This window comes from Salvelinus fontinalis, unplaced genomic scaffold (assembly GCF_029448725.1).
Source record: "Salvelinus fontinalis isolate EN_2023a unplaced genomic scaffold, ASM2944872v1 scaffold_0065, whole genome shotgun sequence".
NCBI classification, from domain to species: domain Eukaryota; kingdom Metazoa; phylum Chordata; class Actinopteri; order Salmoniformes; family Salmonidae; genus Salvelinus; species Salvelinus fontinalis.
In genome coordinates, this window is record NW_026600274.1 from 152,390 (window position 1) to 175,888 (window position 23,499).

A 23,499-nucleotide genomic window follows, 5' to 3' on the forward strand; every position below is an offset into this window, starting at 1 on the left:
CCCTCATCTCATCCCTCACCACCCCTCTCTCCCTGTCACACTTCTTCATCTCATCCCTCACTACCTCTCTCACCCCCCTCAGCTCATCCCTCACTACCTTTCTCACCCCCCTCATCTCATCCCTCACTACCCCTCTCCCCCCTCATCTCATCCCTCACCACCCCTCTCTCCCCCCTCATCTCCCCCCTCACTACCCCTCTCTCCCCCCCTTAGCTCTTCCCTCACTACCCCTCTCTCCCCCCTCAGCTCATCCCTCACTACCCCTCTCTCTCTCCCCTCATATCATCCCTCACTACCCCTCTCCCTCCCCGCTTACCTCATCCCTCTCTCCCCCTTTCAGCTCATCCCTCACTACCCCTCTCTCTCCCCCCCTCAGCTCATCCCTCACTACCCCTCTCTCTCCCCCCTTCATCTCATCCCTCACTACCCCTCTCTGCCCCCTCAGCTCATCCCTCACTACCTCTCTCTCCACCATCTCTGCATAGTTTGTTGTTTAATGAACCCAAGTGTCCTCTCCCCTCCAGGAGTCTCCCTCAGAAGATGTGGGGTCACTTGTGGCGGATGTCCTCCCAGGGTTTTGCCTTCGCCCTGTTCTGGCCGGTGATCCCTCAGTTTGTGTGTAACTGTCTGTTCTACTGGGCTCTGTATTTCAACCCCATCATCAACATAGACCTGGTGGTGCAGCAGCTAATGCATCCTGACACACAAGGGCCGTGAAGGACTGACCTGTTCCCTACGTAGTGCACTACTTTTGACCAGTGCCCCTTATGGGTAGTGCACTATATAGGGAATAGGTACGTAAGAGCCGTGAGTGAGGAGGTACCGTTTAAACACAGGATGTGTCTTTTTAATGGCTCCCTATTCCCTTTATAGTGCACTACCCATAGGGACTCTTGTCAAAAGTAGTGCACTATGTAGGGAATAGGGTGTCAAGTGCCATAAATGAGGAGATACTATGGCCTGCCTCCCAAATGGGGCCCACTGTAAAGGGAATAGGTAGCCCACAGTATCATAGCAGCAGGATGGATGCCATCGTAGCCCACAGTATCATAGCAACAGGATGGATGCCATCGTAGCCCACAGTATCATAGCAACAGGATGGATGCCATCGTAGCTCACAGTATCATAGCAACAGGATGGATGCCATCATAGCCCACAGTATCATAGCAACAGGATGGATGCCATCGTAGCCCACAGTATCATAGCAACAGGATGGATGCCATCGTAGCCCACAGTATCATAGCAACAGGATGGATGCCATCGTAGCCCACAGTATCATAGCAACAGGATGGATGCCAGTGTAGCACACAGTATCATAGCAACAGAATGGATGCCAGCGTAGCCCACAGTATCATAGCAACAGGATGGATGCCATCGTAGTCCACAGTATCATAGCAACAGGATGGATGCCAGCGTAGCCCACAGTATCATAGCAACAGGATGGATGCCATCGTAGCCCACAGTATCATAGCAACAGGATGGATGCCAGCGTAGCCCACAGTATCATAGCAACAGGATGGATGCCAGCGTAGCCCACAGTATCATAGCAACAGGATGGATGCCAGCATAGCCCACAGTATCATAGCAACAGGCAGCCATCTGTGAGCCAGACAACCCAATGTCTTAATGTGTCTGCGTCTCAAATGGCACCCTATTCCCTACATAGTGCACTATTTTACCCTGAGATACAACCCTAATGGCACCCTATTCCCTATATAGTGCACTACTTTTGACCAGGGTCTGTAGGAAGCCTCATAGGGCTCTGGTCAACAGCAGTGCACTATATAGGGAATGGGTTACCATTGGGAACGCAGACCAAATTCTATATAATATTGGATGGTTTCTCCTAATGTCTTAATTAAAATAGTATATTTAAGCAATAAGGCCAGAGGGGGTGTGGTATATGGCCAATATACCACGGCTAAGGGCTGTTCTTATGCACGACACAATGCGGAGTAATCTAGTGGTTAGAGCCTAGTGGTTAGAGCCTAGTGGTTAGAGCCTAGTGGTTAGAGCCTAGTGGTTAGAGCCTAGTGGTTAGAGCCTAGTGGTTAGAGCCTAGTGGTTAGAGCCTAGTGGTTAGAGCCTAGTGGTTAGAGCCTAGTGGTTAGAGCCTAGTGTTTAGAAGCCTAGTGGTTAGAGCCTAGTGGTTAGAGCCTAGTGGTTAGAGCCTAGTGGTTAGAGCCTAGTGGTTAGAGCCTAGTGGTTAGAGCCTAGTGGTTAGAGCCTAGTGGTTAGAGCCTAGTGGTTAGAGCCTAGTGTTTAGAAGCCTAGTGGTTAGAGCCTAGTGGTTAGAGCCTAGTGGTTAGAGCCTAGTGTTTAGAAGCCTAGTGGTTAGAGCCTAGTGGTTAGAGCCTAGTGGTTAGAGCCTAGTGGTTAGAGCCTAGTGGTTAGAGCCTAGTACTGCCCCTGAACAAGGCAGTTAACCCACTGTTCCCCGGTAGGCCGTCATTGTAAATAATAATTTGTTCTTAACTGATTTGCCTAGTTAAATAAAGGTTAAATATATAAATCAACAACCACAAACCTCTGATGAGCCTTATTGCTGTTAAAAACTGGTTACCAACATAGTTAGAGCTGTACAAATAAATGTTTTGTCACACCCGTTGTATACGGTCTGATAAACCACAGCTGTCAGCCAATCAGCATACAGGACTGGAACCACTCAGTTTATAAATATATATATATAATGAGGGTAATTCATATTGAAGGGAAGAGGTTGTGTGTTTGTCTGTTATGGTGGTCAGTGGTAATAACTAATAACCCTGTTCCTGGAGAGCTACCCTCCTTCCTGGAGAGATACCCTCCTTCCCGGAGAGCTACCCTCCTTCCCGGAGAGCTACCCTCCTTCCCGGAGAGCTACCCTCCTTCCCGGAGAGCTACCCTCCTTCCTGGAGAGCTACCCTCCTTCCCGGAGAGATACCCTCCTTCCCGGAGAGCTACCCTCCTTCCCGGAGAGCTACCCTCCTTCCCGGAGAGATAGCCTCCTTCCCGGAGAGATAGCCTCCTTCCCGGAGAGCTACCCTCCTTCCTGGAGAGAGACCCTCCTTCCCGGAGAGCTACCCTCCTTCCTGGAGAGATAGCCTCCTTCCCGGAGAGCTACCCTCCTTCCCGGAGAGCTACCCTCCTTCCTGGAGAGCTACCCTCCTTCCCGGAGAGATACCCTCCTTCCCGGAGAGCTACCCTCCTTCCCGGAGAGATACCCTCCTTCCCGGAGAGCTACCCTCCTTCCCGGAGAGCTACCCTCCTTCCCGGAGAGATAGCCTCCTTCCCGGAGAGATAGCCTCCTTCCCGGAGAGCTACCCTCCTTCCCGGAGAGCTACCCTCCTTCCTGGAGAGATAGCCTCCTTCCTGGAGAGCTACCCTCCTTCCTGGAGAGCTACCCTCCTTCCTGGAGAGCTACCCTCCTTCCTGGAGAGCTACCCTCCTTCCTGGAGAGCTACCCTCCTTCCTGGAGAGAGACCCTCCTTCCTGGAGAGAGACCCTCCTTCCTGGAGAGAGACCCTCCTTCCCGGAGAGATACCCTCCTTCCTGGAGAGATACCCTCCTTCCTGGAGAGATACCCTCCTTCCTGGAGAGAGACTCTCCTTCCCGGAGAGATACCCTCCTAAAACCTACAGGATGGTATCTCTCCAAAAACAGGGTTGGAGATAAAACCTACAGGATGGTATCTCTCCAGGAACAGGGTTGGAGTTAAAACCTACAGGAGGGTATCTCTCCGGGAACAGGGTTGGATTTAAAACCTACAGGAGGGTATCTCTCCGGGAACAGGGTTGGATTTAAAACCTACAGGAGGGTATCTCCCCAGGAACAGGGTTGGAGATAAAACCTACAGGAGGGTATCTCTCCAGGAACAGGGTTGGAGATAAAACCTACAGGGTTGGAGAGCCCTGCCCTATTCACACAGCGTGTCAGGGTTGGAGTTAAAACCTACAGGGTTGGAGAGCCCTGCCCTATTCACACAGCGTGTCAGGGTTGGAGTTAAAACCTACAGGGTTGGAGAGCCCTGCCCTATTCACACAGCGTGTCAGAGTTGGAGTTAAAACCTACAGGGTTGGAGAGCCCTGCCCTATTCACACAGCGTGTCAGAGTTGGAGTTAAAACCTACAGGGTTGGAGAGCCCTGCCCTATTCACACAGCGTGTCAGAGTGATGATCTAGAGTCAGATTCCCTCCCCGTCCATATAATCTCATTCATTATGATTTAAATGATGATCCATAATCGTATTGATTGATCTCAAAACTGGTCCTAGATCAGCCCTCCAACTCTGAGAACCTTAGTGAATACGTGCCCAGGTTCTTGTTAGTTTTATTCTCTGTCTGCGTCCCGGATGGCACCCTATTCCCTATATAGTGCAGTGTGCACTATATTTGACCAGAACCTCTGGTCAAAAGTAGTGCACTATGTAGCGAATAGGGTGCCACAACATTCTGTTTCCATGGTGATGTGGCGCTAGCTCAGCTTGTCTCGTTGGAAGGCAACACACATAATGCCTTTTTACTTAAACAAAAATAAATAGTTAGGCACTTGAGTTTCAGATGGTAATAGTAAATAATCACAAGTTCTACTTCCTGCATTCAGAAAGAGTTGAAACATGGCGATATCCAACTGTTGTCATTTTCAATTGAAGGAAATCACCTGTTTTGAGTATTCGTCCCAAATGGCCCCCTCTTCCCTATGTAGTGCACTACTTTTGACCAGGGCCTAGAGGGTAAGCCATATGGCTTTGGTCAAAAGTAGTGCACTACGTAGGGAATAGGGAGCCATTTGGGATGAACCCTAGGACAGGTGAGACTCCATTGTTTAACATAAAAGGGCTATCGCTTCATTGGTCCCGCTCGTGTAACCAATGGCCTGAAGGATGTTTTATGTTTGTATATGACAAAATGTGTAAATGTTGTCAATTTGTTTAATTGTTCATGAATAGGTTCATTCTTTGCGGTATTCTGTTCCACCTGTCCTGTGGTTGATTGTTTCAAATTGCGTAGATTGAATTATTAAATATCTGTCTTTTTTATTTTTATTCTGATTTCATTTTTCATTTAGAGGAATTCCACCACTTTTCTGTAAGTAATGGTCTATATATGGGCGGCAGGTAGCCTAGTGGTTAGTGTTGGGCCTGTAACCGAAAGGTTGCTAGATTGAATCCCAGAGCTGACGAGGTAAAAATTGTCATTCTGCCCCTGTACAAGGCAGTTAACCCACTGTTCCTAGGCCGTCATTGTAAATGAGAATTTGTTCTTAATTGACTTGCCTGGTTAAATATAAGGGATGCCATTCAGGACAAACTAAGTTGTATACTGGAAGAGGATGAATATGAGGTTTAACAGTGGTGGAATGTCCCTTTAATTAAACTGGTGGTGCACTGTGATTCTCTCTGATGTGTTACCATGGTGAAGGTGCACAAGCATTTTGCTACACCCGCAATAACATCTGCTAAATATGTGTCTGTGACAAACAACATTTAATTTGACTGATTCCCTCTGATGCTGGGTTGTTATGGTTTCTTAGACTTAGCAAACAAATTAATAAAATACTTTTTATTTTAAGAATGGGATGAAACTTTGTTTGTTCCAAAGATTTTTCCTACAGATGAAATGAGAGAATGTATTTTTATTTTAGGCCTACAGATGAAATCACGCCATTAGATTCTAACATGCACACGCCAACAATTTGATGGCTTAGTTTTGGAGCAATGCCGTCATATTGCTGAGGGATTCTAACACACACACGCCATTTAGAATAATGTCCTTACTGTTTTCTTTGTACATTGAAAATGTCAGTCTACAACCTGTTTATAGAGCTGCTGTTTTGAGTCCTCAGTCATGGTGATATAATCACACTGTTAATCAGACCCATGAATCACATGGGCAGTGGGTACAGTACTGGATGTCTTTATTATACACACACCACTAGCCAGGACAAACCTGAGAAAACTCTAGTCTCTCACACACACACACACACACTGTGTAACAGCATCAGTGACGGGTACAGGAGGGCTGTTCGTATCCACACATGAAGTCAGGCCAGACAGAGTATTTAGGGATGAAGGGAGCTCTCCTCAGACACCTGGCCGCCTCCCGGTCACACCTGCACAGAATCTTGTCGCACCTGTTCTTGAGGGACTCTAGAACCTCCGGACAGAACAGACCGGGTGGAATTTAGAACTCTTAGAATGCAATAGGACTAAATAGAATAAAATATAACTGTACTTTTTCACAATATCGATGGAAAATTACCCCTTTGCTTCAGACCTGGAAATACAGCTTGTATCCACAGTTTATACTAGTTACCACAACCACAAAGTCAATATTGGCTATATCATAAATGTGCTTTAAGCTTTTCATTTAAGGTTAGGGTTAGGCATAATGATGAACCACTATCCCAGAGAATGCTTAGGAGTACAGAAATACAGTGTTGCATTATGGGATGTGTAGTTCGTACCGCAGTTGGACATCTTGTTCTCACAGGTCCACTGGTACTTGTCCGTCTTGGTCTGACAACCCAGATCCTCAGCCTTCCCATAGCAACAGTCATGCTTGTGACAGCACCTTGTGGACAGAAAACAACGCAATCATGTTGTTGATGGGAGTTAACTCTGGTACAATGTATAAAGTACTTTGAGAAGTTATGCAAATCCAGTCTGCTATCCACTACGTGGAGGACAGTGGCTTTGGGTTGTGTCCTCTTTATGTAGCAGCTCATCAACAAAGCAGAATTCACTCCAGATTTTTTCCAAGCTCAAAATGGAGGGTCTGAGGAACTAGCTGTTGGCCATGGGATAGGAGACAGCAGGGCTGGATCTAGCCTTTTGGGGGGGTCCTAACCCGAGATTTGGTCAACTATTAGGCAAACTATTAGAATTTTAGCAACCAGAAAATGGCTGAGAGACTTCTACATATTGCAACTTTAATGATATCTGTGAGTGTGACTAACACAATTGGGGCCCACTGGAGGTCAGGCCCCCTGGGCACGTGCCATGAATGCCCAGCCGGTATTTGGCCATGATTCCTACAAGTTTAGATAGTTGAAGTCAGAAGTTTACATACACTTAGGTTGGAGTCATTAAAAATAGTTTTTCAACCACAGCACACATTTCTTGTTAACAAACTATAGTTTTGGCAAGTCGGTTAGGACATCTACTTTGTGCATGACACAAGTAATTTTTCCAACAATTGTTTACAGACGGATTATTTCACTTATAATTCACTGTATCACATGTCCAGTGGGTCAGAAGTTTACATACACTAAGTTGACTGTGCCTTGAAACAGCTTAGAAAATTATGTCATGGCTTTAGAAGATTCTGATAGGCTAATTGACATCATTAGAGTCAATTGGAGGTGTACCTGTGGATGTATTTCAAGGCCTACCTTCAGTGCCTCTTTGCTTGACATCATGGGAAAATGTAAAGAAATCCACCAAGACCTCAGGAAAAAAAACGTAGACCTCCACAAGTCTGGTTCATTCTTGGGAGCAATTTCCAAACACCTGAAGGTACCACATTCATCTGTACAAACACCATACCGCATACCGTTCAGGAAGGAGACGTGTTCTGTCTCCTAGAGATGAGCGTGCTTTGGTGCGAAAAGTGCAAATCAATCCCAGAACAACACCAAAGGACCTTGTGAAGATGCTGGAGGAAACAGGTACAAAAGTATCTATATCCACAGTAAAACGAGTCCTATATCGACATAACCTGAAAGGCTGCTCAGCAAGGAAGAAGCCACTGCTCCAAAACCGCCATAAAAAAGACAGACTACGGTTTGCAACTGCACATGGGGACAAAGATCGTCATTTTCGAGAAATCTCCTCTGGTCTGGTGAAACAAAAATAGAACTGTTTGGCAATAATGACCATCGTTATGTTTGGAGGAAAAAGGGGGATGCTTGCAAGCCGAAGAACACCATCCCAATCATGAAGCACGGGGGTGGCAGCATCATGTTGTGGGGGTGCTTTGCTGCAGGAGGGACTGGTGCACTTCACAAAATAGATGGCCTCATGAGGGAGGAAAATTATGTGGATATATTGAAGCAACATCTCAAGACATCAGTCAGGAAGTTAAAGCTTGGTCGCAAATGGGTCTTCCAAATGGACAATGACCCCAAGCATACTTCCAAAGTTGTGGCAAAATGGCTTAATGACAACAAAGTCAAGGTATTGGAGTGGCCATCACATAGCTCTGACCTCAATCCTATAGAAAATGTGTGTGCAGAACTGAAAATGTGTGTGCGAGCAAGGAGGCCTACAAACCTGACTCAGTTACACCAGCTCTGTCAGGAGGAATGGGCCAAAATTCACCCAACTTATTGTGCTTGTGGAAGGCTTGTGGAAGGCTACCCAAAACGTTTGACCCAAGTTAAACAATTTAAAGGCAATGCTGAAAGAAATAAAAGATGAAATAAATTATTCTCTCTATTATTCTGACATTTCACATTCTTAAAATAAAGTGGTGATCCTAACTGACCTATGAAAGGGATTTTTTACTAGGATCAAATGTCAAGAATTGTGAAAAACTGAGTTTAAATGTATTTGCCTCAGGTGTATGTAAACTTCCGACTGTAACTGGCTAGACTAATGTACCAATCTGAAAATTGTTAGCTGACATCTCTAATTGAGTGACTGTCAGTGACAGACAAAACAAGAGAAACTGCTGATGTACCACAAAATCTCGAACTGTACACCTATTCTAACTCTCATCAGGAAGTTGAGACACCGACTGAGTTCCTAAAAAGAAATACAAATATATATATTTTTTGGGGTGGGGCCAAAAGCCACCGCTTATGTTGCTTATGCCTGGAGCCGGCGCTGGCAGACAGACACCACATTACAGCATGCAATGACTGTTTGTAGATATTCAATGTCTGTGGATGGATTTAAAAATCAGAGTTGGTGCCAACCGGGTTTGTGTCAAGCCACAGCTGTAATTACACCAGGGCTAAGTGCCGAGTCCTAGTAGACTTTTGACCAGGGCCAACCAGTCCTTGTTCAGTAGTAGCTGTGTGTGTGTGATGGTACTCACCAGTCAGCCTTGTCTCGGGGCCATCCCTGGCCTCCCAGCCCGCAGTAACATCCATACATGATGTAAGACACCGCCGACCTCCCAGTGCTGCATTTAACGACGCCCGCCAAATCCAACAAGCCCCGCTTGTCCCGCCGCCGCCATCGCTCCGGCAACGGGGAGGTGACTGTCGGTGTTGTCGCTAACTCAGTCCCTTCATAAGATCTGGTTATCCCGTCGATAACATGCTCTAAATTTAGATTGTAATAGGTATTGTTAAATAAACGGTTGATGTATTAACTATAACCGCTGTGAGTGTGTGTATACTTACAGAGAGACAAACACACAGGCTACAGTGTACAACAAACGAAATTGATGTACAATTTGACGGCTTTGGTTTTGGAGAAATGTTCTCATATTGCTGTAGGATTCTAACACGCACACGTTAACGTTCCCCTGTTCTGTAGACTGTCCTTTATAGACCAGACAACAGTCTGCTGTACAATGCAGGAACACCACTGTGGGATTCACCTATATGACAAATACATACATAAAACTGTTTTGTGTCGAAAAGGATGAAACTCCCTTTTATTGATAACCTATAGCCTTCACCCCTTTTGGCATATGTGCACCCATTCCAATTGACGCACAGCTTTTTTTGATTTTCTGAAAATAACCACGCAATATAATTTGACATCAATGCTGCTGTTTAGATACAATTGTGTAAAACTACTTTTCTGAAAGTGACAGAGAACAGAACACTTACCCGAGAGCAGCAGCAAAGCGAGGTATAAAGCAGACATCTCCATGCAAGTGTTGATAAAAGGTGAGGTGCACAGGTGAGCGAGTCGGTCAAGGATCGACTCAGACGAGGAGTTAAAGTTTAACAATCAGCAGTTTATTCAGAGTAAATATATTTGGTACTGCGCATGCGGGCTCCGTCTAAGAACTCCGAGTGAGCTAAAAGAAGAGAGCCCCTAAAACAGGTTGATTACAGATTATATACAGTACAGAAAGTAGGTTGATTCTTTGAAGTCCTGGTCCTCTGGTTGGCTCTGGTCCGGGCGTAGTCCATGCTTATTGGTCCACCATTGTTGTTGAAGAATGTCCCTTGCTTAATGTCTGTTTTGAATTTCCCAACTGCCGTGGGTGCACAATGTTGATAAGCTTAGGATCCCTAGAAGCTCTATTAGGTATTAATGCGGTGTGTGTGGTTCTCTGTGTTTGAGTGTGAATGTGCGTGGGTGGTGTGTGTGTGTGTGTGTGTCTTCCAGCCATCAGCAGATATGTCATCACAAAATGAAGTCCCTTAGACCTCTGCGGTTGACCCAGTTCCTGTTTTCTTGGCTGTATGTGGAAACATTAGTATGGCATGCCAGAAGCAGGTTGTGCAACATACTGCAAACACACTTGTAATATAAGTTCATTCGCTTTGCCTTTTGTTACTAAAGGCTAATGCATAGATATAAAGGCCTATCTTGGCTTCAAGCATATATGAGCATAAAAGTTTTTCTTACAAATCCCTCTCTTCACGTCTTCCTAGACGTGACTAACTGTCTGGAAAGAAACTTTTCAGAGAAAAGTTTTGATTATTCCCTCTCTTCACGTCTCTTCAGAGACGTGACCAATCAGTCAACAGCACAGTCCATACTTATGAACTCTGCTTCCGTCCCTAGGTCGTCATAAACATCCTCTGGGCCCAATAATGGGAACATCTGCGCCGTGCTATGGGGGTCAATGGCTTTGGTAATGAGCCTATCTATTAAGGATCGTATGCATGGTATGCAGCAGCAACCACACAGAACAAGAACTGCTGCAAAGACGGAGATAGAAACTAGGATTGAGGAAATCAAGGTTTTATATTTGCCAAACACATTCATCCAAGAATCCCACATAGAGGAGTCGATGCCGGAGTGGGACTTCATTTTACCATTCAAAGTCCTCAGTCCCTCTAGTGCTACTGTCAGACTACCATCAGAGGCCGTATTGTTAGGAATGAACGTGCAACAGTGTTCCCCAAACATGGAGCAAACACCTCCCTTTTCTGCCAACAGCATGTCTACAGCGATACGATTCTGGAAAGCCATAAGGCTGGTAGCTGATAGTTGACCATGGACTGCCTCAAACCCTTGCTGAGTCCAGTTGCCTAAACGTTGTACATTAAAATGGATATAATTTATCCGATCAACATTTTTATTAACGGTGCACCACCAGCATATGGACGATTCAAGTCCTGCATTGACTTGATTCACTAACTTATACTTATCCGGCACCCCTCTGGGTACCCCAATAGCATCAATGTAGGTCGGGTTCTCATCAGTGGGGTGCACCTCTCGCTTGGGTCGGCTCAACTTCGCCTCTTCCACTTGGGACATGAGTTCAGACACACTCATGGGATGGACTGTAATGGGAAGGAGCAAAGACACTAGGGCACATAAACCAGATGAGTCAGGAGGGAATCGTGACAACAGCCTATTACCTCCACACCACCACCACACATCAGCTCTAGACACTGGTTTAAAATTTGCCGTAGGCATGTGAGTGTACCAGCACCAACTATCAGGGAGCTTACCCAACCTTGTCCCTCCACCTATCATGTTTATGCATGTAAAGTTAGCTCTTGCCACACTGGAGGAGAATATCGGTTTCTTGACCACCGTGGTGACTACCGGATAAACAGTGTCCCACTGTGAACATTTCTCAGGTGGGTTGTCTTTGTTCATAAGGGGCAATAGACAGTCTCCGCTAATAGCGGCTGGGACTATGCGGAGCAATGGCCTAGCTCCCATGCAAACTACACAGCTTTGCAGGGTCATGTTAGCTGCTTGTTCGGTCAATAGTAGCCAATTGTTATTGAAACCTGAGATTCCGGTGGCAGTAAGAATGGTATCATCAGGGGTGGTAGGAGTGGTGACCATATTAATAGGACCCCAATCGCCCTTTCCCTTAGATGTTAAAACAGTAAACCGGTCAGTAATAGCAGAGGGCTGAGCCTGCTGTGTAATGCAGATTTTTACTGGCCAGTAGAGTAGATCCTTGCTAGATTCTACATGTGGTGCTAGTATAAAATCCTGACAACCCGTCCCAGTACCTGGTCGGATAATTAGTGATAAACCCCAATTACGCAATTTAGTCCTAGTCAGTGACAATCTTTTCCGCCAGATAAGAACTGCTTGTCCTGATGAATAACTGGACCAGTCAGGACCAGTCTCAGCGACCAGGCTCTTCCATGACCACTCCTGAAACCCCCCTTTTGTCATATACCAGTTAAATCTGGTGTATTCCAGAGCATGCCCTCCCTGGCCATTCCTAGCTTTTCCCAATAACCCCCAAGACAGTGTAATGGTGGTGGTTACATTAGCGGGTACACATAAGGTGGTGCTTCTAACCTGGTTTGTGGTGCAATTTTGGTTAATAGGTTCAATGTGTCTTTTGCGTACTATGTGCCTGGGCATACCAGCGTTAGAGGTAGAGTTGGCGCCATCAGATATCTTGACCACATTTTTAGCCATGTGTTCAAAAGCCCAAAGCATTATTCCCACTATGCAACCTGAGGTTATCATAAACAGTACAAACATTGGAAGAGAACATCCTAATCTACTCCATGGCGTTCTCTGTTGTCTAGACCATGGGTGGCCCTCCCTGGCACCTGAGGAGTGGAGTCGCCTCCACATTCTTCAGTTGTCAGGTCGTACCGAATTTGTAGCCGAATTAGATGCGATCAAGTCGCTTCTGACTTCAGCCAGTGTTCTGTCAGGTGCTGGTGCTGGTGTACAGTGAGTCAGGTGGTGCCAAGGTGCGCCCGATTTACCTTTGACCTGGACTGAGTGTGAAGTAACTTCCTTCACTTCGTACGGTCCATTCCACCTGTGATCTGCCCACTTTCTTTTGTGGACCTTGATCCTTACCCAGTCTCCAACCTTTACCCTTGGTTGTCCCTGGTCATCCGTCAGCTCCCCCTCTGCGACACGGTGTATCTGTATGGAGAGAGCTGCAGATAATTCGGTCAGTTTCTTTACATAGTCAGACATTCCTATCTGGTGGACATCAAGAGGGGGCATATGACCTCCCTCTCTTGGCGGCCCAGGCATCACTCGGCCTGTCATTATTTCATGGGGTGAAAGATGTGTCCCTGCACCTGGTGAGAACCTCATGGCCATCAGTGCCAGGGGCAGGGCTTCCACCCACGTCAATTTTGTCCCTGCACAAACCTTAGCTATCTTAGCTTTCAAAGTTTGGTTACAGCGTTCCACAAGTCCCTGCGATTGCGGCTTATACACCGAACCGAATTTGTGTGTAATACCAAACCTCTCCTCAACCTGTCTCAGGTGTTGATTGGAGAAGTGGGACCCATTGTCGGATCTGATTTGTCGCGGGACCCCATACCTAGGTATGAGTTCCGTTTGTAGCCACTTAATGACAGACTTCGCATCCTCTTTGGCTGTTGGGATTGCTTCTACCCATTTGGAGAATCTGTCTACCATTACTAGCAAATATCTCTTTCCCCCTTTCACTTGCTCTGCTCCCATGTCTGTGTAATCTATGCTGATGTCTTGAAAACAGGCATTGGGCACTGGGTAATGTCCCATTGGTGTTTGGTATGGTTTCTTTGGGTTGTAGTTTCCACATATGGTGCAATTGTCACAGAACAATTCAGTCATTTCCTTCATGTATGGATGCCACCACACATATGAGACTTTTTGTAGTGTTTTCAACTTTCCCTCGTGTGTCAGACCATGGGCTTCCCTGATGAGCTCTGGGCACAAATTAGCTGGTGCCACCAATCTTCCATCGTGGCATCTCCAGAGTTCATCCATCCCTTTTGTGGCTCCCCTCTGTCCCCAAACTGAGTGTTCATATGATCCTGCTGAGAGCTGTAGTTCTTTGATGTGAAAAAGATCCCGATATCTGAAAGTCATTGTTCCCCAGTGGTTCTTCCTGTGTCCTGGGGTTCGGAGTGAGCCGTGACAGCAGTCTTGGCTCCTCAGAAAAAATAAATGGGTTGCTTGTTGATCGTCCTCCAGGGGAACCCAAATTCCCAGTGTCCATGGAGTAGAGAACGCCAGGGGGCTCCAGATCCACAACATCGATTGTTCCCTCCATCAGGCGTACTGCCACTTCCCCCTTCACCACACCCCCTCTCACAGTTAATACAGGGGCCTGTATAGTAGCTGGTGGTGAGGCTGAGGGAGGCGAGTAGGGTGGGGGTCTGTATTCTTCTGGCAGGTTTGGATAGAGGCGCTGGTTGGGTGATTGTCCTTTGTCTGGGTTGGCTGGTGGGGTGGTAAGGTCCCCTCCCTCTTTTATGTCAGTGACTACTGCCATTACTTCCGCTTTTTTTGTCATTTGGTATCTTCGGATCTCCTCGATAGCCCAAGTGCCTATTTTCAACTCAGCCTCTGCTGTCTCTCTCTGCTTAGTCCCTTCCTTCCTAAATACGTATTGTTTATTTAGGTCTACTTCGCTGTCCCTTGCACTCTGCTTCCCCTCTCTTAGCTCTCCTTCCATTGTGTTCAGCTGAACCCTGGTTGGTGTTCCCCCTACCAGATAACCTGCCTGTGTCCACTTCAACTTTAACCCTTCTCACACTTTCTTATACTCTTTCCACTGTACCTTTCCCCCTGCTCTTTCCTGCATACGCTGGTCCAAGTACTCATTAAATTTCAGTTTAGGAGGTTGCGAAGACGTCATGGTGGTGGTTGTCAAATCTGTTGATGACTATCTGAATATATTTAGCCCGTCACCTCGCGGTGATGAATTCTTAGAGAAACTATTGCTCGTACTCTGTCTTAACTCAGAGCTCCTCCGTCATATATTCAGAGTAAAATGAGACATAGGACCCAATTAAACCTTGTGGAATACTGTGTACAGTTTAAACCTCGCCGGTCACAGCCAGTCTGTTGGTTTAATTAGTCAATTAACAATATGCCTCATCCGTATACCTCTTTGAACTTAGGTAGCAACTCTACAACACATTCAACCAGTCATGAGCTAGGTTATGATATGTAAATCACCCTGTTCTTGTATTACCGAATCTATTGGTCATATCCAAAACACTGATCTAGGTCTGTATCTTCCCTAGTTACTGCACTCTATTACAACATTTGGCACTCTGTCTCTGCTAGGTCTGTATCTTTCCTAGTCACTGCACATTATACACACAATACTTTCAATACATTTGGCAATTTCATTCGTCCACATACATTTACTGCACTGCTATATGAGTTTTTATGTTAAATTTTCACAAAATTCATACTCACACTCGGTAATACTGATCTTAAATTTGGTTGTAAAACTATGCGACAATATGCAAATTTGTTTTAACAGGTTTTGCTTACCTTTTTAGTGGTCGGCCGGAGATCAGTTTCCCGAGTTTTGAGCAGAATTGTTGTCCTCCCCCAAATTGGCTCGTCTGTCTCCTTGAGCCGTCCTTTCACCAATTCGCTCCCGCACTCTCACGTTTTATGGGTCTTTAGTAAACCATCCTCTGCTACCAAAGTTCTGTTGATAAAAGGTGAGGTGCACAGGTGAGCGAGTCGGTCAAGGATCGACTCAGACGAGGAGTTAAAGTTTAACAATCAGCAGTTTATTCAGAGTAAATATATTTGGTACTGCGCATGCGGGCTCCGTCTAAGAACTCCGAGTGAGCTAAAAGAAGAGAGCCCCTAAAACAGGTTGATTACAGATTATATACAGTACAGAAAGTAGGTTGATTCTTTGAAGTCCTGGTCCTCTGGTTGGCTCTGGTCCGGGCGTAGTCCATGCTTATTGGTCCACCATTGTTGTTGAAGAATGTCCCTTGCTTAATGTCTGTTTTGAATTTCCCAACTGCCGTGGGTGCACAATGTTGATAAGCTTAGGATCCCTAGAAGCTCTATTAGGTATTAATGCGGTGTGTGTGGTTCTCTGTGTTTGAGTGTGAATGTGCGTGGGTGGTGTGTGTGTGTGTGTGTGTCTTCCAGCCATCAGCAGATATGTCATCACAAAATGAAGTCCCTTAGACCTCTGCGGTTGACCCAGTTCCTGTTTTCTTGGCTGTATGTGGAAACATTAGTATGGCATGCCAGAAGCAGGTTGTGCAACATACTGCAAACACACTTGTAATATAAGTTCATTCGCTTTGCCTTTTGTTACTAAAGGCTAATGCATAGATATAAAGGCCTATCTTGGCTTCAAGCATATATGAGCATAAAAGTTTTTCTTACAAATCCCTCTCTTCACGTCTTCCTAGACGTGACTAACTGTCTGGAAAGAAACTTTTCAGAGAAAAGTTTTGATTATTCCCTCTCTTCACGTCTCTTCAGAGACGTGACCAATCAGTCAACAGCACAGTCCATACTTATGAACTCTGCTTCCGTCCCTAGGTCGTCATAAACATCCTCTGGGCCCAATAATGGGAACATCTGCGCCGTGCTATGGGGGTCAATGGCTTTGGTAATGAGCCTATCTATTAAGGATCGTATGCATGGTATGCAGCAGCAACCACACAGAACAAGAACTGCTGCAAAGACGGAGATAGAAACTAGGATTGAGGAAATCAAGGTTTTATATTTGCCAAACACATTCATCCAAGAATCCCACATAGAGGAGTCGATGCCGGAGTGGGACTTCATTTTACCATTCAAAGTCCTCAGTCCCTCTAGTGCTACTGTCAGACTACCATCAGAGGCCGTATTGTTAGGAATGAACGTGCAACAGTGTTCCCCAAACATGGAGCAAACACCTCCCTTTTCTGCCAACAGCATGTCTACAGCGATACGATTCTGGAAAGCCATAAGGCTGGTAGCTGATAGTTGACCATGGACTGCCTCAAACCCTTGCTGAGTCCAGTTGCCTAAACGTTGTACATTAAAATGGATATAATTTATCCGATCAACATTTTTATTAACGGTGCACCACCAGCATATGGACGATTCAAGTCCTGCATTGACTTGATTCACTAACTTATACTTATCCGGCACCCCTCTGGGTACCCCAATAGCATCAATGTAGGTCGGGTTCTCATCAGTGGGGTGCACCTCTCGCTTGGGTCGGCTCAACTTCGCCTCTTCCACTTGGGACATGAGTTCAGACACACTCATGGGATGGACTGTAATGGGAAGGAGCAAAGACACTAGGGCACATAAACCAGATGAGTCAGGAGGGAATCGTGACAACAGCCTATTACCTCCACACCACCACCACACATCAGCTCTAGACACTGGTTTAAAATTTGCCGTAGGCATGTGAGTGTACCAGCACCAACTATCAGGGAGCTTACCCAACCTTGTCCCTCCACCTATCATGTTTATGCATGTAAAGTTAGCTCTTGCCACACTGGAGGAGAATATCGGTTTCTTGACCACCGTGGTGACTACCGGATAAACAGTGTCCCACTGTGAACATTTCTCAGGTGGGTTGTCTTTGTTCATAAGGGGCAATAGACAGTCTCCGCTAATAGCGGCTGGGACTATGCGGAGCAATGGCCTAGCTCCCATGCAAACTACACAGCTTTGCAGGGTCATGTTAGCTGCTTGTTCGGTCAATAGTAGCCAATTGTTATTGAAACCTGAGATTCCGGTGGCAGTAAGAATGGTATCATCAGGGGTGGTAGGAGTGGTGACCATATTAATAGGACCCCAATCGCCCTTTCCCTTAGATGTTAAAACAGTAAACCGGTCAGTAATAGCAGAGGGCTGAGCCTGCTGTGTAATGCAGATTTTTACTGGCCAGTAGAGTAGATCCTTGCTAGATTCTACATGTGGTGCTAGTATAAAATCCTGACAACCCGTCCCAGTACCTGGTCGGATAATTAGTGATAAACCCCAATTACGCAATTTAGTCCTAGTCAGTGACAATCTTTTCCGCCAGATAAGAACTGCTTGTCCTGATGAATAACTGGACCAGTCAGGACCAGTCTCAGCGACCAGGCTCTTCCATGACCACTCCTGAAACCCCCCTTTTGTCATATACCAGTTAAATCTGGTGTATTCCAGAGCATGCCCTCCCTGGCCATTCCTAGCTTTTCCCAATAACCCCCAAGACAGTGTAATGGTGGTGGTTACATTAGCGGGTACACATAAGGTGGTGCTTCTAACCTGGTTTGTGGTGCAATTTTGGTTAATAGGTTCAATGTGTCTTTTGCGTACTATGTGCCTGGGCATACCAGCGTTAGAGGTAGAGTTGGCGCCATCAGATATCTTGACCACATTTTTAGCCATGTGTTCAAAAGCCCAAAGCATTATTCCCACTATGCAACCTGAGGTTATCATAAACAGTACAAACATTGGAAGAGAACATCCTAATCTACTCCATGGCGTTCTCTGTTGTCTAGACCATGGGTGGCCCTCCCTGGCACCTGAGGAGTGGAGTCGCCTCCACATTCTTCAGTTGTCAGGTCGTACCGAATTTGTAGCCGAATTAGATGCGATCAAGTCGCTTCTGACTTCAGCCAGTGTTCTGTCAGGTGCTGGTGCTGGTGTACAGTGAGTCAGGTGGTGCCAAGGTGCGCCCGATTTACCTTTGACCTGGACTGAGTGTGAAGTAACTTCCTTCACTTCGTACGGTCCATTCCACCTGGGATCTGCCCACTTTCTTTTGTGGACCTTGATCCTTACCCAGTCTCCAACCTTTACCCTTGGTTGTCCCTGGTCATCCGTCAGCTCCCCCTCTGCGACACGGTGTATCTGTATGGAGAGAGCTGCAGATAATTCGGTCAGTTTCTTTACATAGTCAGACATTCCTATCTGGTGGACATCAAGAGGGGGCATATGACCTCCCTCTCTTGGCGGCCCAGGCATCACTCGGCCTGTCATTATTTCATGGGGTGAAAGATGTGTCCCTGCACCTGGTGAGGACCTCATGGCCATCAGTGCCAGGGGCAGGGCTTCCACCCACGTCAATTTTGTCCCTGCACAAACCTTAGCTATCTTAGCTTTCAAAGTTTGGTTACAGCGTTCCACAAGTCCCTGCGATTGCGGCTTATACACCGAACCGAATTTGTGTGTAATACCAAACCTCTCCTCAACCTGTCTCAGGTGTTGATTGGAGAAGTGGGACCCATTGTCGGATCTGATTTGTCGCGGGACCCCATACCTAGGTATGAGTTCCGTTTGTAGCCACTTAATGACAGACTTCGCATCCTCTTTGGCTGTTGGGATTGCTTCTACCCATTTGGAGAATCTGTCTACCATTACTAGCAAATATCTCTTTCCCCCTTTCACTTGCTCTGCTCCCATGTCTGTGTAATCTATGCTGATGTCTTGAAAACAGGCATTGGGCACCGGGTAATGTCCCATTGGTGTTTGGTATGGTTTCTTTGGGTTGTAGTTTCCACATATGGTGCAATTGTCACAGAACAATTCAGTCATTTCCTTCATGTATGGATGCCACCACACATATGAGACTTTTTGTAGTGTTTTCAACTTTCCCTCGTGTGTCAGACCATGGGCTTCCCTGATGAGCTCTGGGCACAAATTAGCTGGTGCCACCAATCTTCCATCGTGGCATCTCCAGAGTTCATCCATCCCTTTTGTGGCTCCCCTCTGTCCCCAAACTGAGTGTTCATATGATCCTGCTGAGAGCTGTAGTTCTTTGATGTGAAAAAGATCCCGATATCTGAAAGTCATTGTTCCCCAGTGGTTCTTCCTGTGTCCTGGGGTTCGGAGTGAGCCGTGACAGCAGTCTTGGCTCCTCAGAAAAAATAAATGGGTTGCTTGTTGATCGTCCTCCAGGGGAACCCAAATTCCCAGTGTCCATGGAGTAGAGAACGCCAGGGGGCTCCAGATCCACAACATCGATTGTTCCCTCCATCAGGCGTACTGCCACTTCCCCCTTCACCACACCCCCTCTCACAGTTAATACAGGGGCCTGTATAGTAGCTGGTGGTGAGGCTGAGGGAGGCGAGTAGGGTGGGGGTCTGTATTCTTCTGGCAGGTTTGGATAGAGGCGCTGGTTGGGTGATTGTCCTTTGTCTGGGTTGGCTGGTGGGGTGGTAAGGTCCCCTCCCTCTTTTATGTCAGTGACTACTGCCATTACTTCCGCTTTTTTTGTCATTTGGTATCTTCGGATCTCCTCGATAGCCCAAGTGCCTATTTTCAACTCAGCCTCTGCTGTCTCTCTCTGCTTAGTCCCTTCCTTCCTAAATACGTATTGTTTATTTAGGTCTACTTCGCTGTCCCTTGCACTCTGCTTCCCCTCTCTTAGCTCTCCTTCCATTGTGTTCAGCTGAACCCTGGTTGGTGTTCCCCCTACCAGATAACCTGCCTGTGTCCACTTCAACTTTAACCCTTCTCACACTTTCTTATACTCTTTCCACTGTACCTTTCCCCCTGCTCTTTCCTGCATACGCTGGTCCAAGTACTCATTAAATTTCAGTTTAGGAGGTTGCGAAGACGTCATGGTGGTGGTTGTCAAATCTGTTGATGACTATCTGAATATATTTAGCCCGTCACCTCGCGGTGATGAATTCTTAGAGAAACTATTGCTCGTACTCTGTCTTAACTCAGAGCTCCTCCGTCATATATTCAGAGTAAAATGAGACATAGGACCCAATTAAACCTTGTGGAATACTGTGTACAGTTTAAACCTCGCCGGTCACAGCCAGTCTGTTGGTTTAATTAGTCAATTAACAATATGCCTCATCCGTATACCTCTTTGAACTTAGGTAGCAACTCTACAACACATTCAACCAGTCATGAGCTAGGTTATGATATGTAAATCACCCTGTTCTTGTATTACCGAATCTATTGGTCATATCCAAAACACTGATCTAGGTCTGTATCTTCCCTAGTTACTGCACTCTATTACAACATTTGGCACTCTGTCTCTGCTAGGTCTGTATCTTTCCTAGTCACTGCACATTATACACACAATACTTTCAATACATTTGGCAATTTCATTCGTCCACATACATTTACTGCACTGCTATATGAGTTTTTATGTTAAATTTTCACAAAATTCATACTCACACTCGGTAATACTGATCTTAAATTTGGTTGTAAAACTATGCGACAATATGCAAATTTGTTTTAACAGGTTTTGCTTACCTTTTTAGTGGTCGGCCGGAGATCAGTTTCCCGAGTTTTGAGCAGAATTGTTGTCCTCCCCCAAATTGGCTCGTCTGTCTCCTTGAGCCGTCCTTTCACCAATTCGCTCCCGCACTCTCACGTTTTATGGGTCTTTAGTAAACCATCCTCTGCTACCAAAGTTCTGTTGATAAAAGGTGAGGTGCACAGGTGAGCGAGTCGGTCAAGGATCGACTCAGACGAGGAGTTAAAGTTTAACAATCAGCAGTTTATTCAGAGTAAATATATTTGGTACTGCGCATGCGGGCTCCGTCTAAGAACTCCGAGTGAGCTAAAAGAAGAGAGCCCCTAAAACAGGTTGATTACAGATTATATACAGTACAGAAAGTAGGTTGATTCTTTGAAGTCCTGGTCCTCTGGTTGGCTCTGGTCCGGGCGTAGTCCATGCTTATTGGTCCACCATTGTTGTTGAAGAATGTCCCTTGCTTAATGTCTGTTTTGAATTTCCCAACTGCCGTGGGTGCACAATGTTGATAAGCTTAGGATCCCTAGAAGCTCTATTAGGTATTAATGCGGTGTGTGTGGTTCTCTGTGTTTGAGTGTGAATGTGCGTGGGTGGTGTGTGTGTGTGTGTGTGTCTTCCAGCCATCAGCAGATATGTCATCACAAAATGAAGTCCCTTAGACCTCTGCGGTTGACCCAGTTCCTGTTTTCTTGGCTGTATGTGGAAACATTAGTATGGCATGCCAGAAGCAGGTTGTGCAACATACTGCAAACACACTTGTAATATAAGTTCATTCGCTTTGCCTTTTGTTACTAAAGGCTAATGCATAGATATAAAGGCCTATCTTGGCTTCAAGCATATATGAGCATAAAAGTTTTTCTTACACAAGCCACGCGCCTAGTAATGGTCTTCTGTTCTAGAACGCGTCAGTTTATGACCGTGTTTCCCAAACTAGGGGTCGCGACTCCATGTGAGGTCGCCTGATATGAAAATGGGGTTGCGGGAGCAGTGGCGACCATCATTCAGTTTTCAGCCACACATTTGTAGGACCTTTTTTTTAAATGAATGTCAAATTACGGTAGCTTTGATTGGACTGATCATGTCAACATCTTACTTTCAAAATATTAGCTAGCAGTCGTCATCATGACAGTCGACAATCTACTGGCAAATCCTTTTTAATCCTTGTCATATGAAGAGAAATTATCGCCATTGAACATAAAGATTACACAAGACGGAAATCGCAAATTCAACAATAAATCGTTTGGAAGGAATCAGTGGCTAACTGTAAGCATTGCAAAGCAACCACGAACTAATGTAGTGGCTGTGTGGTTTTTCCCCCCCAGAGTATCACCATAAATACAGAGATTGCCAGACTTTGATGACAAAATATGCCCACAATGGACCGCTGCGCCACCTTCACAAGGTGAGGTGTTGGGACTCTGCTGTTGGGACAGCATTATGTAGACCGTAACAGTTTGTGGGCACCGTTTGTCACCTTGTGCAATGAATGTATTGTTTAGTGTTGTGTAGTGGCTTTGCTGGCATGCATCCCCCATGTTTTTGTTTGCCCCACTAAGATTTACATGCTGAAATCGCCACTGTGCGGGAGAATTGACAAAATCCTGAAGAAAAAAATGTATACACAGTATGTACAATAAATAGCATACAATATTATATTGTATTTGTATTTCAAAATCATCGTAATGTGATTAACCTTAAAAATCTAAATGAACATTTTTCTGATCTAAAATAAATTCAACCAGAGAGCGCCCTCAGATCATGGGAAAGGCCGCGCTTGAATCGTTCCCACAGTGAATGGCTCGGCTCATTATGCAAACCAAAACACTACTGCAGAGACTTTGATAATACCGGTCGCAATTGATATGGTAAAAGCAATTTGTGGTCAGGCAGAGGCACAGAAACTCACACCGATACCCTTTTTCAGATAACACTGCTAAACGAAGTATTTATGTTTTGACTGAACGATTCAACAACTCCCCAGCTTATGCTGTCCAAATGGCCGTTAACTGTGAGGGCCTAGATGCCCATGCGTTTGTTCGCTATACATGTCAGGGGATGCTATTTTCGAGGACATATTGTTATGTTTCACGATTCCCGAGCATGAAATTGAAGAAAAACAGTTTCCATATGGGATCGAATCGTGGACACTTGCACAGATGGTGCTACATCTATCGGTGGGACGGCGGGCAGGCCTCTGCACTCGACTTATCAATGTGTCTCTCTCTGCCATATGGACGCATTGTATGATACATTGAGAGCAACTGGCTTGAAAAAGGGCTGAGCACAGAACTTGGAGATATGCTGTAGCAGGTAACTTCGATTGTAAACTATGTACATCAAACCACATCCAAATACCCTGCACTCTCCCTCTGAGCATAAATGACGCGTTCAAAACAACTGGGAACTCAAAACTGTGAACTCGGAAATCTCCGACTTCAGTGCGTTCAAGACAACTGAGAACTCGGAAAGA

The 23,499-nt window shown here is 45.8% G+C and overlaps 2 protein-coding genes across 3 annotated transcripts in view; one reads left to right on the forward strand and one right to left on the reverse strand.

The window, feature by feature from the left end:
- LOC129842778 (bifunctional apoptosis regulator-like) overlaps positions 1 to 5,552 on the forward strand; it is a 30,724-nt gene extending 25,172 nt beyond the window's left edge. For both annotated transcript variants that reach the window (XM_055911424.1, XM_055911426.1), the window contains exon 9: positions 525 to 5,552. In XM_055911424.1, coding sequence (XP_055767399.1) covers positions 525 to 717 — 193 coding nt within the window. In that variant the 3' untranslated portion in view covers positions 718 to 5,552. The remainder of the gene's footprint in view (positions 1 to 524) is intronic.
- A 326-nt stretch (positions 5,553 to 5,878) lies between these two features.
- Positions 5,879 to 9,851, reverse strand: LOC129842784 (phospholipase A2-like). The gene is made up of 4 exons (XM_055911436.1): positions 9,766 to 9,851; positions 9,021 to 9,249; positions 6,445 to 6,551; positions 5,879 to 6,127 (listed from the first exon to the last, which is right to left on the reverse strand). The coding sequence occupies exons 1-4, from the start codon at positions 9,806 to 9,808 to the stop codon at positions 5,979 to 5,981; spliced, it is 528 nt and encodes a 175-aa protein (XP_055767411.1). The 5' UTR covers positions 9,809 to 9,851; the 3' UTR covers positions 5,879 to 5,978.
- Positions 9,852 to 23,499: the final 13,648 nt, after the last annotated feature.

Excerpts from the sequence above, each read along its gene's own strand:
- LOC129842784 (XM_055911436.1), bottom strand. The coding sequence starts at position 9,808 with ATGGAGATGTCTGCTTTATACCTCGCTTTGCTGCTGCTCTCGG. Across the intron at positions 9,250-9,765 it reads CGCTTTGCTGCTGCTCTCGG|AGCATGTTATCGACGGGATA; the intron begins GTAAGTGTTCTG and ends ATCTAAATTTAG. Across the intron at positions 6,128-6,444 it reads GAACAAGATGTCCAACTGCG|AGTCCCTCAAGAACAGGTGC; the intron begins GTACGAACTACA and ends CGGAGGTTCTAG.